The sequence below is a fragment of the Cololabis saira genome, chromosome 9 (genome assembly GCF_033807715.1).
Source record: "Cololabis saira isolate AMF1-May2022 chromosome 9, fColSai1.1, whole genome shotgun sequence".
In the NCBI taxonomy this organism is placed as follows: Eukaryota; Metazoa; Chordata; class Actinopteri; order Beloniformes; family Belonidae; genus Cololabis; species Cololabis saira.
In genome coordinates, this window is record NC_084595.1 from 22,559,478 (window position 1) to 22,575,938 (window position 16,461).

Below are 16,461 nucleotides of genomic sequence, written 5' to 3' on the forward strand. Positions count from 1 at the left end.
CATTCATTCATTCATTCATTCACCATCTACCACCCACCATGTCCAACAATCTACAGGTTCAAAAGCAGATACAAAGAAAAGATTTTTGCCAAATACAGGGAACAGGACACATGAGGTAGTTGTGTGGGGATTCAGCATAATGTGTATATATATATATATATATATATATATATATATATATATATATATATATATATATATATATATATATATATATATATATATATATATATATATATATATATATGTTGTATATGCATATTATTTATAATTGCTCTGGTATATCATTCATTTATAAAGCTCAGGTATCCATCCATCCATTATTTATACCCGCTTTATCCTTTGCAGGGTCACGGGGGTCTGCTGGAGCCTATCCCAGCTCATTTCAGGTGAGAGGCAGCTCAAGCTCAGGTATAATATTTATAATGCTCAACTATATTCATATTTATAAGGCTGAGGTATAATTTTGCAATGAAGTGCTGTACTATTTTATAAGGTAATAACAGGTATAATTTTTTTTTTGATAAAGTAAAGCTTGCTGTTATATTTTTTTCTCATTTTATTTTTCAAGCAAAACTGAAATACAAACAAGGGGTAGTAGGACCTCATAAGTTTTTCTACTTCCTCCTACTCCTTTTCGGGCATGACGGTTTATTTCCCTTTGATTTTGTTTAAATGACTGTTTATTTATATTCTTTTTTTTTGTTGTTTTGTGTAATTGTTTTTTATGTATGCTCGAAATAAAGATTTCAATCAATCAATCCATTCATTTATTCATTCATTCATTCATGAATTCATTCATTCGTTCGTTCATTCATTCATTCATTCATTCATTCATTCATTCATTCATTCATTCATTCATTCATTCATTCATTCATTCATTCATTCATCCATTCATTCATTGTTGATGCTCGCCCTTGGTCTAGTAATCCTGCAGCAGAGTGATACTTCACCTCTCCTCTACCATCTGCATTAAAGACACAGGACAGCACAGACTTGGCGTCATTTGGTAATTTCCTGAATCCAATTTATATCTGCAAAGAAGCCGTTTGAACCAGTTTGCGGCTCGGTGGAGTGAGTTTGTACTGGTTAAAGGTTTGTTTTCGTGAGCATGCCACATGTGGGGCCGGCTGCTGGGGGACGCGCCTAGCTGACGCATCACCGTCAGATGCAGTCAAACCTGAAGCCCGGCTGGCCCTCCACTACCCCGGGAACTAACCACGGGAACTGGAATAACACTATGGTAAGTACGCCTGTGGGATTTGGACAATTTATCTCGGCTCGTGAAACTCGTTTTGTGCACGTTTTAATGCTCATAAATCGTCGCGATTCAGTATTTAAATCACAATGAAGGCGCTGTGTCTACGCTAGCCGGGCAGCTAGCCGACATTATGTAATAGTTACGAACAGCTTAAGGCTGATTTATGGTTCCGCGTTACACCAACGCAGAGCTACGGTGCGCGTCGCTGCGTACCTTACGCCGTACCTTACGGCGTAGGTTCTGCGTCTATTTAACGCAGAACCATAATTCAGGCTTAAATAGTAAAGCTTTTGCTCAAGTCTTCCCCAGCTTGACAACATTGTTACTTGTACCGTCATGGTAATCGTACCGTAATGTTGTTAAATCCCAAACGGCTTAACAACAGTTTCCTTATTATAAATTCTTTATGACCCTTCACCACTTGTCTGTGGGTCAATGTTACAGTGTCACAGTGTACAGCAGGAGACATAAGACTGTCAGTATTTATAAAGTTATTGCAGTGGCGTCAATTCAGTTAAAGCTAAGGTATGGCAAGGTTACGAGTCACAGAACTTAACTAGAGTATCAATCAACACGTTCAGCAAATACTCATCACAGAAGTCTGCTATGTAGCTTATCTGTGTGGTCAAGAAAATTGGAACTTTTTCAAATGCAGTCTCGCTCACTGCAAAAACTCAAAATCTTACCAGGAATATTTGTCTTATTTCTAGTTAAAATGTCTAATTTTTAGTCAAAAAATCTCATTACACTTAAAACAAGAGTCATTACCAGAAAAGTAACTTGTTATTTGACCATTTTCAGCTGTTTCAAGTAAATTTTCACTTTAAATAAGTAGAAAAATCTGCCAGTGGGACAAGATTTATCTTCTCATTACAAGCAAAACAATCTTGTTCCATTGGCAGATTTTTCTACTTATTTTAAGTGAAAATCTACTTGAAACAGGTGAAAATGGTTGTTTTTGAGTCTTGTCTTCAATGTAATGAGATTTAAAAAAAAATGAGACTAAAAATGAGACATTTTAACTAGAAATAAGACAAATATTCTTGTTAAGATTTTGAGTTTTTGCAGTGTATAATAACTAGTGAAATCGATCATGTTGTTCTTATTTGCATTTGTAGTTATTCCATAAATGTATTTAAAAAAACAAACATTTACATTTAACCCTTGAAGCAAAGGTGTGGCGGCTGCCATACCTTGCCATACCCAATTGACGCCCCTGAGTTATTGTACATTAAGGGACCGACAGAAACGTTGAAAGCATGCCTTTTTAATATGAGCTGGTTTGTATCAAATACACTTTTTGTGTTTTGACAATCCTAACACACACACTAGGGCTGTTCGATTTTGCCCAAAAATATTCTCGAGAGAAAAATATTTTGAGAGAAAAAAATGTTTCTCTCAAAATCTGATTTTCAATTACGATTATTTTGTGAATTGACAAAAGGCAAAGAAATGATTTCAAATATACTGTTTTTTTTATTGAACATTTGCCCCATTGGGCTTTAAGTGCAAACTTTGCTCTTATTAAACCAAAAATGAATGAATAAAGTGCAAAACTCTGTAAAATAAGTTGAAAAAAAGTTTTAAAAAATATAATAAAATATAAAGTTTTATCTCTGAAAAGAAAAATCAGCAAATCAGCACTTGCAAACATACAGTAAGTTATATTTCCAATTAAATAAAACAAGACATTTTCTAATTAAACTAAACTGGGTCTTTGCATGCTAAATAATAATGCAACCCATGAAGGAGGTAGAGGTGTGTAATGTCAGTCATTACATTTGCTGTTCACATTTGCAAGTTTTTTGCAAGGAACACGAGTCTACCGCATCTGGCTTGAGGGATGCCCGGTGGCATGTTACAGCGCCCCCTCCTACACTAAAGAGCCTCTCCCATGGGGCACTTGTCGCAGGTATTGAGAGGTATTTCCATCAATCATTAATATGGTATCAATCATTTATATGTGTGCAGACAAGGTAAAAAAAAAAAAAGTGTAAAAGTGAAAAATCGATTTTACGATTTTCACGTTTTAACATCGTTCTAATTACATAATCGCGATTACGATTTAAAATCGATTAATCGAACAGCCCTAACACACACACACACACACACACACACACACACACACACACACACACACACACACACACACACACACACACACACACACACACACACAAAATGATAACTCTTCATTGTTTGCATATTATTTTCCCAGGATGCTCCTCAGTATCCAGGTTACCCTTCACATTACTGGTATCCACAGTCTCATTCCTCCGGGCACTATGCAAATACCTATCCTGCTGGATCCAATGTTCAGCCACAATACAGTCCACAGGTAAGTCTCATTATGCAACGTATTCTATGTCCTCCAGGTAGGAGCGATTAGGAATTAAACCACTCGTTATCTTAAGTCTCTCGTGTACTTTCACCGTTTCCTCAGTTTTAAAACCCCAGCAACTGTATCAAAGTTATCACAAAAGCCTTGCATTCCTACACAGTGACATGCCTCACCTTTTTTTTCTTCTTTTTCTCTCCTCCCCTTATTTTGTTCCATATAGGTGATGGCTGGGGCATATCCAAATGGCCATGGAGTCTACAACCCTACACAAACTCAGTATTCAGCAAGTGGTTTCCACCCATCCAATCCCTTCTACTGTGCAGATCCTCACAGGCCTTCAGGTTCCTACCCTAATCAGGGCTGTCCATCGGAGCAGAGCGGTGCACCACCTGGGCAGCCGCACGCTCAGCATCAGCATCATCACTATCCTGGTCCACACTGTCAAGGGGTAGGTTTATTTAATGAACTCAGACCTAGTGCAACATACGCATACAGCCAGTACTCGAGTTGAGGGGGGATGAGGGGGGATGGCATCCCCCCTGAAATAAAGACGGTCAAAATCATCCTCCCTTTCCATCCCTTATGTCATTTCATCAATGAATGTGGTATTACTGCTATTTCAACATTTAGAGTCGTCACCAGAAAAATAACTTATTTGACAATTTTCACCTGTTTCGAGTAAATTTTCACTTGAAATAAGTAGAAAAATCTGCCAGTGGGACAAGATTTATCTTCTCATTACAAGCAAAAAAAATCTTGTTCCACTGGCAGATTTTTCTACTTATTTTAAGGGAAAATCTACTTGAAACAGGTGAAAATTGTTGTTTTTTCCGGTGATGAGTCTTGTTAAGTGTAATGAGATTTTTTTTTACTAAAATGAGACATTTTAACTAGAAATAAGACAAATATTCTTGTTAAGATTTAGAGTTTTTGCAGTGATCCATTTTACTTATCCTGTGAAGGACAGAGTAATATTGATAAGTTCAGAAAACTGTTTTTTATTGTTGTGTTTTGATGTATTTGATGTAAGCCCAGTGGATATTTAAAGCTTACAGAAGGCTGCATTTAACTGCTGCTATGTCATTCCTGCAGTATTTCTGCAGGTGTTTTGGTCAGTGCTATTATTTGTAATATATTATATTATTTGTAATCAGCACAAATTATCTGTCCCCATATGATAAAATCCACCACCCCCCCCTGATTTTTTTTTTTTTTTCAACTCGAGTACTGCATACAGCAACCTCACAGTTATTGATGTGACACAAGTGTAGTGTAATTATTAATTGATAACTATAAAGGAAAGTTTCTTAGGTCAGAATGTTACAGCTGAGATGTACATGACTGACTCTTAGAGGTTACTGTTACACTTAAAATAATTGTTTTTTGAAAACTCATTATATTTGTCATGCCTGTGCTCTCAGGGTCCTGGATATCCTTCTGGACCTTACTCACACTACAGTGAAGGTGGACATGCGATGCCTCCAAATCCTCCTTATCCAGCCGGCCAGTCTCTCCATCCCAACCCTCAGGCTGAAACTTGGGGGCATTCCAGTCCATATGCCCCCTCGCAGCAGCACTGGCAAGCAGGCCAGCAACCTCCGCAAACCCATTATGGAAATCCTGTTCGTCCACTACATCCCCCTGCATGGCCAGGAACTGGAAGTGGTGCTCCGCCACCTTATCAACCAAAGGTACAAGCTTGCAGACAATTTACTTTGGTTTATAATGTTAGTTTGTTTTGTTAGACAGTCTGGAGAAAGAAGTGCTAAATCTGAAGCTGGAATAAAACAGAAAGGCATCATCTTCTTTGTGTTATTCTAGGACCAACATCAGCGTGCACCACAGTTGGGACCCAAACCGAGGCCAGCAACTTCCCCAAATCCCCCCAATGGAAAGCCTGTTGAGATAAGTTCACCTCCTCAAATTTACAGCAGGACTGGGAGAGGTGATCCTAATCCATCGCAAGGTGAGCCCTCAGCTCCGGTCCAAGCACCAGCCACAGGTCCGATTGGACCTCTGCCCCTGAGTGATAATCCTGGACTTGCTAAGGTCCAGCAGGTTCTGGCCAGAGTTCACCTGCTCCAGGAAGATGTTGATGAGTTTGTTGGCAAAAAAATAGATAAGAGTTACCGGTATTTGGAGGAACTGCTGACCAAAGAGCTACTCGAGCTGGACTCTGTGGAGACTCAGGGACAGGAAACTGTTCGGCAAGCCCGGAAAGTGGCTGTACAGAGAATCCAGGCCATTCTTGACCGACTGGAGAAGAAAGCTTTCTGAACTGGACTTTATTTATTAGCTTGATGACCACTTCAGCTCGTTTCTTCCTTCAGATCTTCCATGGAAAAGTTAAGGGTTCAGTCTCATTCTGCAGAGCTGCGTTGATTTTTTTTTTTCTTTTTCCCCCACCAATGATAATATAAAAATACCTGAGGTTCTAGGACTCAAGAACAAAGAAAAGCAATTATTTGTAGTCGGAAATTATTTTTTAAAGTGTAGTTATGATGGTATTAAATACAAAGTCTGAAGGTTTTTGTGAGTGTGTGTGTGTTTGTGTATACGCTCACTGGGTACTTTATTGGGTACACCAGGTATACCTGATAGAGTGGCGAGTGTATCTATATGTAAAAAGAGTGACTTCACCCTCGATGAGTGACAATGCTGGCTATACAACCTGACGCTTTTGCTCATCTCTTATGTCAGCATACTGCAGTGTCACTGGAAGAAGAATTTATTTAGTACCGCTCTGAAACATTTTGTGGTTTCTAATTTGTGATATGGACTCAATTTATCATCATGCTGCCCCTCAGGATTGTGGGTCCGTTTTAGTTTGATCCTACGCATAACGACACATGCACTTCCTCGGCTGTCTATAATTGCATATCAATCCATTTGCATGGTCACGATATTGTCCTTCCCTGTGATTGATCCAGTTTCCACTTAGTTGCCCATCGTCACTTATCTCTCCATGTCTCTGCAGCAGTTGGTGCAGTGTTTCACTTGTGCTCCCAGCCTTGCATGCACTGTAATGTCAGATACGCACACAGTACATTCATGACATCTCAGAGCTCATTATTGAGCTCAGAGTGTAGCAGATTAATGAAAACCCTCTAAAGATTGCTGTCCCCATTATTCCATCTCATGGATGACTTTTCTTCCTCAGTGCAGACCTAGAATCAGACCTACATATGAATGCCATGTATTTTTGCTCTAGAAACTACTGTTATTACAGATAGGTAAAGACAATGTTAAGAATAACTAGAACATTTGTTGAATTATGTTTTCTCTGATTTTCTTTTTTTTTTTTTTTTTTTTTGTATGTGCGTATTAAAGGGTGCATCATTTCAGTAAAGTTTTAATGCTTAAGGACAATGTTGTCACAGCTGTTTAATGAAAAGTTTGGCCTTTTTTGTCCTGGTTTCCTCCAGGACAAAAAATATCCTTATTTCAAAACCAAAACGTACATTACAGTTTATTGTCTTGTGTATAGCAAGTCTTGCTTTCTTTCTTTTTTCAAACATTGTTGATTTAGTAAAAAAGAAAAAAAAGAAAAGAAAAAAAAGTGCCATATTTCAGAGACTGGTTTTATATGACTAGAAGAAAAAATATTAAAAATAAGATGAAAAATTTTGCATGGAAATTATCTTCTGTCATGTGTTTATTTCAGGTTTGTTTAACCCGTAAAGTATGTCTCCAACACAATATTGAAATCTGTTTCTGATAAACACAGATTATTGTGAGGGGAGGGCAATAGTTTTAATATATATTAGGGTTAGGGTTATATATTAATATATCACTTTTTAATATTGCATTTAAAATCAGTTATAGGGATGCCCTAAATGGAGGTAAAGCATTAAGCTTTAAAAAAAAAAATAATAATTTTTTTTGTTTTTTTTAGTTTGAGCTTATAATTCTCCCATTGAAACAAAGAAAAATCCTTTTTTGAAACGTGGATACTTGCTCATAGCCACACTTCATTAGTCTGCATTCAGAGCTTTAAATAGATTGCTATTTTAATGCAAAAGCATAACACCTGCCCCTGAAGGCTTGAGCGTGCAGGCTGGAGTTAATTTAAGGGTCAAATGGCCTGACAACACACAGGATACACAGTGCTTTGGTGGTAAATTGAATGTGTCGGAGCCCGAGTCTAAACCCTCCCGTTATTTATTCTCTTCTGTTTGAAGCTGGCCGCAGAGAAATTTATTGGAAATACATATCTCACAGATTGCTTCAGTGAGTGAAGCTGAAATGCAGTGGCTGTAGACGGGTAATGTAGATGTTTTTTTCTACTAGTTCCCAGAACTGCTTAATGATATCTGCTAGCTGTATCAGAACAAACAAAGAAAATGTCATACATGTCCAAACTTCCTGCTTCCTGGAAAGATGAACTGCCACCTCGAAAAGTGGAAATTGACCTGACTTCACCAGGATTAGCTGTGTTTGAGCTGGAACGACTGTTATTTACAGGAAAAGCCCTCATCAGCCATGCAGATGAAGTGTGGCCTAGACTTTACATCGGTGACCAGTAAGTAGCCTTTGCTGAAACCATATTAACTGGTTGATAATTGTTTTGACTTCATTATTGATCTGAGAAAAGGTATACTGATACTGTACAAATATTTAAAAAAGTCTTAAGTTGTGAAACAGGAACTGCCTATAAATCAGATTTAAATGTGGAATGAGTAACATTACACTCCCTAGGCTGCAGTCCCCATTGGGAACTTGTGTAAACTAAGTCTCTGCTATGAGAGTTTCCAGTCACACTAGGTCTTCTGATAGTCTTTAACACATGCTTGAAATGTTCTACGTCTCCGTTCATCTCTTTGAGAAATGATGCATGCAAACTGAATGTGAGAGAACCCCCACAACACTTAGGTGCATCTTCTACCTGTTTTCACACTTGTGTAGAAAAACAGTGTTGTGTTTTTCAGATACAGTGCAGAGAACCTGGCTGACCTATCCATGCATAGATTTTCTCACATCCTGAATGCAGCTCACAGTAAACGAAGAGGACAGCCAGATATCTATGGGGGAATGAACATCTCCTACATGGGGATAGAGGGCCGTGACTCCTGTGACTATGACATGAGCTTCAACTTCCAGGCGGCAGTAGACTTTATCCACAGCGCATTAAGCAGAGGAGGTAAAGGCGGAGGGGAGGAAATAAGACATATACAGTAGAGTATCAATTACATTTGGTGTCTGGATACTAATGTTTTGATCTGTTTTTCTGGTGTTCACAGGCAAAGTTTTAGTGCATTGTCAGGTTGGAGTTAGCCGTTCTGCCACCCTGGTCCTGGCTTACCTGATGCTGAAGCAAGGCCTGACGCTTGTGGAGGCTATTTGTGCAGTGAAAGACAAGCGTGGCGTGATCCCAAATCGGGGTTTTCTTCGACAGCTCATCAAACTTGATGTGAAGCTCTTTGGCAAACACCACTGAACCCTGAGCATTACTTTTATTCTCTAGTATGTACAGTATGTGCCTGGTACTTGTACTGGTACTTCTGGAGCATTCCAAATAAACTCCACTAGAGGTCCACCTGTTTATTTTATTTCTACTGCTTGTAAAAAAACTGGATTTTTAAAATATATATATATATATATATATATATATATATATATATATATATATATATATATACACACTTGTGAAAGGTGAAAGTTGTTGGAAAGTCTGGAGTTAAACATTTTAGTATAATATAAACTTTATGTGCAGGAATACTGCACAGATGTTTTAAAGTTATATTTTTTAACAAATACAATGATATCTGGGAAATTAAATTTGTGTTTAGCCTAGTTTGGTTTTTTCAGAGTGCGTAAGCAATTAAATTTAGTCCTGTGAACAATAAAGATCTAGCAAGCTCAAAAACGTTTTCAACAGATGTGATACAAATCCTTTATTTCTTTCATGTTTTTTGTTTCTTTATAATCTTACTTAATGCTTATTTTTGAACATAATGATTCCTGACCCCCTTAATACCACAGGACCCATGGCCATGTTGTGCCATGTAATTGATACAGTGCCGATGTTAGCTTCATAACGCATTTAAAGTAGATCAGGGGCCTGTACTACGAAGCAAGTTCAACATATCCAGGATATCTTTTCCTTATCCAGATTCACTAACCCGGACAATTGCAATCACGCTAAGCGGTCACACGACGGTGGTTATCAACTCGGTATATCAACCCAAGTTTCTCCAATCTGGATATGAGCGCGTGCACATAAAAGGGCCGGTGTTTTCAGCGCATGACCAATCGCAAGCATGGAGAAGTCCGCTGTCAGAGCCGCTTATTTCAGTAGCGAAGAGCAAAGGATAAATTACACTGTGATTTAACTTAATATTTAGACTTGAAATTAAAAGTTCATGTCGTGTTCAAATTAAACGAGGTCTGACATTTCATCCTCTCTCAAATGACTCATACCTTGTTTCCACAGTATATTTACAGTTTGTACATAAAGGTTTATTTGCAAAAGTAGTTTTCTTAGAAAGACGGAGTGAGGGTATCTACAGCAAAGACAAACGTACTCGCATACCTCTCTGTCAGGAGAAAAGAAATGATAAAGTGTTGATACTTGGGTATGAAAGGAATTGCTTAGTTTCTTGACTAATTCAATTTTTGTTGAAAGTCAGCCCACTCTTTTTTTTTTTCCTCTCACGATCCGCGCACCGAGCTCCACTGGATTCTCTTCGAAAGGGCATGCCATTTTCCAAGAGCAGCTTGTACCTAGAACACTATACCCGTACAACTAAGAAACATCACATCTCTTCATTCATTCTCAAAAAACATAAAACAGTGGTTACTAGACATTCAAACATGCTGTCATAATCTGGTATAGGGCTCAGTTTATTGTTTTTATACCTGTTTGTGTTTATGTGCTTTTATGTGAGCTAATGTGTTTGTGTGCTATAATTCTTTTATGTTGTCTGTCATTATTCGGAGTGTCATGGTTTTACTAATTGTTTGTACTCTGTGTTTTAAGGTTTTAGTGTGTGTTTTTACATATGCCATCAACCTGCCAGGGACTGCAGATGTAAATTAGCCTGTATGGCTAAATCTTCGAAAGGGCATGCCATTTTCCAAGAGAGCTGATTGGTCAGTGGGCGGTGCTTTTATACCCGGCGATCTGTATCTCGAACATAACCTGCTCCGGAGCAGGTTAGCTGTTCAGCATAAGTTACCATGGCGATGTACCCCGCTAAGAAGTGAACCACCGTCGTAGTCCTGAAAACCCAGGGTTAAACCTGAAGTTACCTCGCTAACCCCAAATCCCGCTTCGTAGTACAGGCCCCAGGCCTGTCACATACAGTACACACAAATACAACGCTACTGCCCCATTAGCCTTAATTACATATACATATACATATTGATACACACACACTGTAAAAACTACGACATAACTCTTTTGGTAAAAAGTGTTTTAGAAAATATAGTTAACATTTTTAGTATAATGTAAACTGTATTCCAGTGTTATTTATCCACAAATCTGAAAGTTGTACCTATAGGAAGAAAACATAAACCTTTTCTTTTAATCACCACTATCCAAATTCCACAGAAGTTTGTTCTGAAGTAAGAGAGCTTTGAACATAATGATTGGAATTATTCTCGTCTGACCATGTCAAAAAATGTTGATGAAACGTTCCAAAATACCTAGAACCATGCTGAACAATTTTTTCCAAATATGGAATATGTAAAGCATAGGCGATGTAACCTCTCACAACTTGTAGATGACCTTTATTTGACAATTTTTTATATGAACTTGTTTTATTTTACAATTTGATATGTGCTGTAAAATCAAAATCCAGCTGGTGAATGTTTTTGTCTCTCACGCAATCAGTTTGTCAGATTAGTCAGCAATCAAACATTACATAGAACAAATGTAGAAAATAAACAAATACATTGCGACAGAGAATAAACAAAGTCAAAGTTCAGCTGAGCGGTCTTATAAACAAAGGGTATTTCTCTGTCCAGTCTGCTCTGCTCTCTGAGGTGGATACTGCAAACTGCCAGCTGCACTCAGAAGCAGGTAAGTGAATGAAAGGATCCACATATAGAGCACCATAAAAATATTCAGTTTCATGTGCCATGTCTTGAAGTGTTTGGCATATTGATGAACACAGTTATATTTAAAATAAGATGCGTTGGCTGTCATCTTATTGGAAGTACAATGATATAGGTATTCTCATGACAGGAGATCAGACTAAAAGTTTAGGTTTTGCTTAAAAAAGCTTACAATTACATCTTACATTCTCCAGGATACTTCATCAAATGGATCTGAAAGCCTCACTGGTGCACAGACAGAAGTACTTGACAGTACTCTCTCTAAAATATCTTTATGTCATCACCAGATAGTCACCCTGGTTAAAACACATAATACAGAGCTATTAATAGTTTTTTTCCACAACACTTGTAACCAGCCAGAAAGAAGGTTTTGTAAATACTGCAATTCGTTTAACAGTAAGAAAAATGTTTCCTGCCTTGGCGGCTCATTTAGAACTGAATAGGTGTGTATAAATCTGTTCAAAGTCCCATATAGTGTATCCTGAAAGAACATTTCAAAGTATTAATAAAAAAAAAAATCAAAAATAGTTTGAATAATGTTGCACTTTGAACCTTTATTTCAGTTCATCATGATGCGTGCAGCCCAGGTTTTCTGGATCTTATCAGCGGTGGTCTACGTGGGTACTGGTCACCCCCACAAAAGGCAAGCCGAGCAAGACACTGCTGTGGACGGGAGCGACAACAGCGTCTCACTGGTGACCTCAGCAAACAAGGAGTTTGCGTTCCGTTTCTACAGGAAATTAGCAGCTCAATCTGACTCCCAGGGCAAAAACGTCTTTTATTCCCCGTCCAGTGTGTCTGTCGCCTTGGCTGCTTTGTCTGTAGGTGCACGGGGGGAGACCCACCGGCAGCTTTTCAGTGGTCTAGGTTTCAGCAGTCCACAGGTGACTCAAGCCCATGTAGACCAGGCCTTCCGCATGATCCTCGCAAACAAGACTTCTCATGAGGACATCAAAGAAGGCACCGCTGTGTTTGTGCAGAACCTCTTCAAGCCCCAGCCTGAGTTCCTGGATGTCTTGAAGGAGTCTTATTTGGCAGATGGTTTCACTGTTGACTTCACCCAAAGTGCAGATAGTGCCAATACTATCAATAAGTATGTTGCAGATAAGACCAACGGGAAGATAGACAAGCTGGTCGACAGCCTGGATCCAAGCACTATCATGTATCTCCTCAGCTACATCTACTACAAAGGTACAGAGGACATGAGTTGAGATGTTATGTTTGGAAATACTTTTTATTATATTTTTGAGCTATACGTTTATCTTACTCCTGCTCTTCCTCTCCCAACAGGAACGTGGGCAACACCATTTAATCCTAAATTGACCAGGGATGACATGTTCAATGTAGAAGAGACCAACCAGGTTCAAAGTTGCTTAAATTATTCAGAATATGTTTAAATTACATGATTTTTACATTATACATGTATATATTTTTCTCTAAAAGGACTTTGAACTGTGACTTTCTAGGTTCCAGTCAAGATGATGAATATGGAAGATGATTTTGATACCTACTATGACCAGGCCATTAACACGTCGGTCCTCCACCTCCCCTTCAATACCTCCTATTCCATGCTGCTCATGTTGCCTGATGACATGGCAACGCTCGAGGACGCCATCAGCCCAGCCCATGTCACTAAATGGCTGAACTCGATGAAGTCCAGGTTTGAATCCACATATAAGCCATCATTGAAGTTTTTTTTTGCATTTTCTTCTCTATCATTCCTAAAAAAAGTCAATGAATTCCTGGTTTGATGAATCTACAACAACACCGTCATTGAAGTATTTGCTTTGTGTTACCAGATTAGTACTAAAATACTTCCTCAATTTTTAGGAAACATAAAATATATGTTCCAAAGTTTTCCATCAAGACTTCCTACAAGCTGAACAACGTGTTGACTGAAATGGGAATGACAGATATGTTTGGTCCTCAAGCAGACCTGAGTGGCATTTCAGAGGGACGAAAAGTGGCTGTTTCTGATGTAAGAACCGAGAGCACATGCTGTTAAATATACATCTCCTCCCCAATAATTCTCCCACGTGTCCTCTAACTCTGCGTCCCTTATACTATAAGGTTGTGCACCAGGCTACCTTGGATGTTGATGAGGCCGGAGCCACTGCTGCAGCTGCTACAGGCATTGGTATCAGACTACTATCTATCCGCCACGTTCCAGTCTTGAAGTTCGATCGTCCTTTTATGGTGATCATCACTGAGCGCAACACAGAAAACATGCTCTTCATGGGCAAGATTGTGAACCCCAATATCTGATTGAGGAAATACTTTGTGTTTGCGCACTGCTATTGCAACAGACAGTACATGCAAATAAAAAGCTTTACTGTGTGTTGTCTTATTTTTTTAATCTACAAGATAACAAACAAAAGCTCTTCTTTATTAAGGTCAAAGACAGTGGAAATGGGTTTTACCTCTCTGTGTCCTTGTCGTAGAGTGAGCAGGAATACTGCATATATGGTTTAAAGGTATATTTTATGTCAAATACAATGATATCAGGGACATTAGATTTGTGTTTGGCCTAGTTTTTGAGTTTTTCACAAGCATTTTGCACAACATTGTTGACCTCAGATACATTGAGTCCTATGAACAATAAAGATCTGGCAAGGTCAAAAATATTATCAACAGATCTGATACAAATCCTTTATTTCTTTCGTGTTTTAGTTTCTTTATTATGTTATTATTGTCACTACAGAAATGCCTATTTTTTAACATAATGATTCCTGACCACCTTAATACCACGGGACCCATGGCCTCGTTGTGCCATGTAATTGATACAGTACCGATGTTAGCTTCATATTGTTGCAGCGTTGATGTTTCAGAGGGCAAAAGGGCCTTCCCACAGCTTTTTATGCCATTGAGACCGCCGTAGATTGCATAACGAATTTAAAGTAGATTAGGCCTGTCACATACACACAAATACAAAGCTACTGCCCCATTAGCCTTTTAACTGATTTGACCAGTTTTACCACTGAATAGAAAACTAAATAAGAACTCCTGTTGAACTGAAAGGGGGATTTAATTTCAGTATTTTATTAGTATTTAACTGGTTGTCTGACAAGCCACAAATCCCTTTGTTTTTTACTTTGTTTTTATAACATGAAATTTTGTTGCTGGCTATTTTCAACTACTGAAGTTGGTGATCATTATTTTGTCACGCAACGAAGGTGACATTGGCCATACTACAGAAAGAGTGGTTATTTATACCTAATACATTAATTAGAGACTGGACAACTTACTATCATAAAAATCTAAAATGGCAGAAGTCACCACCAGTCTTTAAATAGTCCTGAAGAACCATCTGCTCCCGTCACTGTCAAGCATAAAGTCCCTGGCTGCTGTTGAAATGTCCACTGCTGCCAGCACATCCTTGTGTGCTTGGGTGCACTGTGAACTGTTTAGTTTTTTGCGGGGGTATTTGTTGACCTAAGATACATTTTATCTGACAGAGGGAGAATTATGACCCCTCAGGTCTTGTTCTTGAAACAGGGATTGTACATTGTATTCATTGTTGATGTGACTGATCCCACAGATAACATTAGACTTCCTTTAAAATCCTGAATAGTGTCTGGTAAAATTTCAAGCTTGGTGTGCATACCATGCAATTACAGAAGATGAGAAACAGACAATTTCCCTCTTAGCTGCAGATACAAATTAGGCTCTCCAGATTTGCTGCCAAGTGCAACGATCTTTCTTCAGTCGCACTTAAAACTGTCCATCAAGCAAATCCAGAGTTTCAAAATGCAGCATCCTATTATAATCTGGGGAGCTGTAGAGCATGTATTGAGACTTGAGTCACCCCTACAGCTTTGTTTGCATCCCAGAACCTAACTGGGGGCTGGTTCCACGGGAGAAGAGCCCGATAGGTGAAGACCCTGAGTCTCATTTTACTGTTGGAAACTATGAACCACAAATAAACCTGCAGTCTGACTGTGAAATATTGTGTTAGGATAAGGTGTAACTATGAACTCTTTAAGCTAAAAGGGACCATGGTCTTTTAGGTTTTATATGTAAGAAGCTGAAATAAAAGTCATAATTGAAAAGCAGGAAGATATAATAAAAGCATTTAAAAAACAATAACATTAAAATACCAATACAGTGTATGGTGTTATATGTTATAATACAAATAGTATTATATTGTAATTGTATTATACATATATAGAGTATTATATATATTATATCTGCTTGTGTGTCATACCCTACTCACAATTGAAAGCCAAAGAGAAGACCTATGTTTTCAACCATGACTTGAACATATCTCCAGTCTGAGCAGTGCAAATATGAACTTTAAGACATCCTACTATCAAGGACTTGCAGTTCTCCAATCTTGAAGTAACAATTGCATGACTATATTTGTTGCATTACATTGAGATACAATGTTCCTTACTTTACAATCACTTTGGACTTCAAATGTGTTGTTTTGTTTATTGGACTGCCTCAAAATACATACTACTTCTTGCGCAAAGTCCAACGTATCTCTACTAACTTTGTTTTGTGCAAGCATACATTAAGGCAATGCATAAAGCAATGCCCTTAAATGGCTGTGGGGCTGTCCTGTTAGGAGCTTGCTTCAAGTTCATTCAAAAAAGCAGACCAACTTGCACCTCTATTGTAGCCCCGTCCATGGCACGTATGATGCAAATTGTTGAGAATGATAGAAAGGGTGTCCTGAGGTCAATCAAACAAACAAACCTTCATTAGGCACATAGATGTTAACTCAGTTGAAAATAACCATAAGCTGTTTTTGATTTAAAATGTGTGTAGTCTTGACTGCTAATATTACACAGAACTCTCC

The 16,461-nt window shown here is 38.3% G+C and overlaps 3 protein-coding genes across 3 annotated transcripts; all 3 read left to right on the plus strand.

The window, feature by feature from the left end:
* Positions 1 to 972: 972 nt before the first annotated feature.
* bag4 (BCL2 associated athanogene 4) lies at positions 973 to 7,239 on the plus strand. The gene is made up of 5 exons (XM_061730830.1): positions 973 to 1,243; positions 3,480 to 3,599; positions 3,823 to 4,050; positions 5,024 to 5,293; positions 5,424 to 7,239. Exons 1-5 carry the CDS (start codon positions 1,169 to 1,171, stop codon positions 5,877 to 5,879), a joined length of 1,149 nt encoding a protein of 382 aa, XP_061586814.1. The 5' UTR covers positions 973 to 1,168; the 3' UTR covers positions 5,880 to 7,239.
* Positions 7,240 to 7,663: 424 nt separating this feature from the next.
* Positions 7,664 to 9,611, plus strand: LOC133451613 (dual specificity protein phosphatase 26-like). The gene is made up of 3 exons (XM_061730832.1): positions 7,664 to 8,124; positions 8,531 to 8,742; positions 8,843 to 9,611. The coding sequence occupies exons 1-3, from the start codon at positions 7,946 to 7,948 to the stop codon at positions 9,037 to 9,039; spliced, it is 588 nt and encodes a 195-aa protein (XP_061586816.1). The 5' UTR covers positions 7,664 to 7,945; the 3' UTR covers positions 9,040 to 9,611.
* Positions 9,612 to 11,503: 1,892 nt separating this feature from the next.
* On the plus strand, positions 11,504 to 13,997 carry LOC133451612 (serpin A3-5-like). Its single transcript, XM_061730831.1, has 6 exons — positions 11,504 to 11,625; positions 12,224 to 12,851; positions 12,951 to 13,021; positions 13,127 to 13,320; positions 13,491 to 13,638; positions 13,731 to 13,997. The coding sequence occupies exons 2-6, from the start codon at positions 12,230 to 12,232 to the stop codon at positions 13,923 to 13,925; spliced, it is 1,230 nt and encodes a 409-aa protein (XP_061586815.1). The 5' UTR covers positions 11,504 to 11,625; positions 12,224 to 12,229; the 3' UTR covers positions 13,926 to 13,997.
* Positions 13,998 to 16,461: the final 2,464 nt, after the last annotated feature.

Excerpts from the sequence above, each read along its gene's own strand:
- bag4 (XM_061730830.1), top strand. The coding sequence starts at position 1,169 with ATGCAGTCAAACCTGAAGCCCGGCTGGCCCTCCACTACCCCGGGAACT. Across the intron at positions 4,051-5,023 it reads CTGGTCCACACTGTCAAGGG|GGTCCTGGATATCCTTCTGG; the intron begins GTAGGTTTATTT and ends CTGTGCTCTCAG. Across the intron at positions 5,294-5,423 it reads CGCCACCTTATCAACCAAAG|GACCAACATCAGCGTGCACC; the intron begins GTACAAGCTTGC and ends GTGTTATTCTAG.
- LOC133451613 (XM_061730832.1), top strand. The coding sequence starts at position 7,946 with ATGTCATACATGTCCAAACTTCCTGCTTCCTGGAAAGATGAACTGCCA. Across the intron at positions 8,125-8,530 it reads AGACTTTACATCGGTGACCA|ATACAGTGCAGAGAACCTGG; the intron begins GTAAGTAGCCTT and ends TGTGTTTTTCAG. Across the intron at positions 8,743-8,842 it reads CAGCGCATTAAGCAGAGGAG|GCAAAGTTTTAGTGCATTGT; the intron begins GTAAAGGCGGAG and ends TGGTGTTCACAG.
- LOC133451612 (XM_061730831.1), top strand. The coding sequence starts at position 12,230 with ATGATGCGTGCAGCCCAGGTTTTCTGGATCTTATCAGCGGTGGTCTAC. Across the intron at positions 13,321-13,490 it reads CTGAACTCGATGAAGTCCAG|GAAACATAAAATATATGTTC; the intron begins GTTTGAATCCAC and ends CTCAATTTTTAG. Across the intron at positions 13,639-13,730 it reads GAAAAGTGGCTGTTTCTGAT|GTTGTGCACCAGGCTACCTT; the intron begins GTAAGAACCGAG and ends TTATACTATAAG.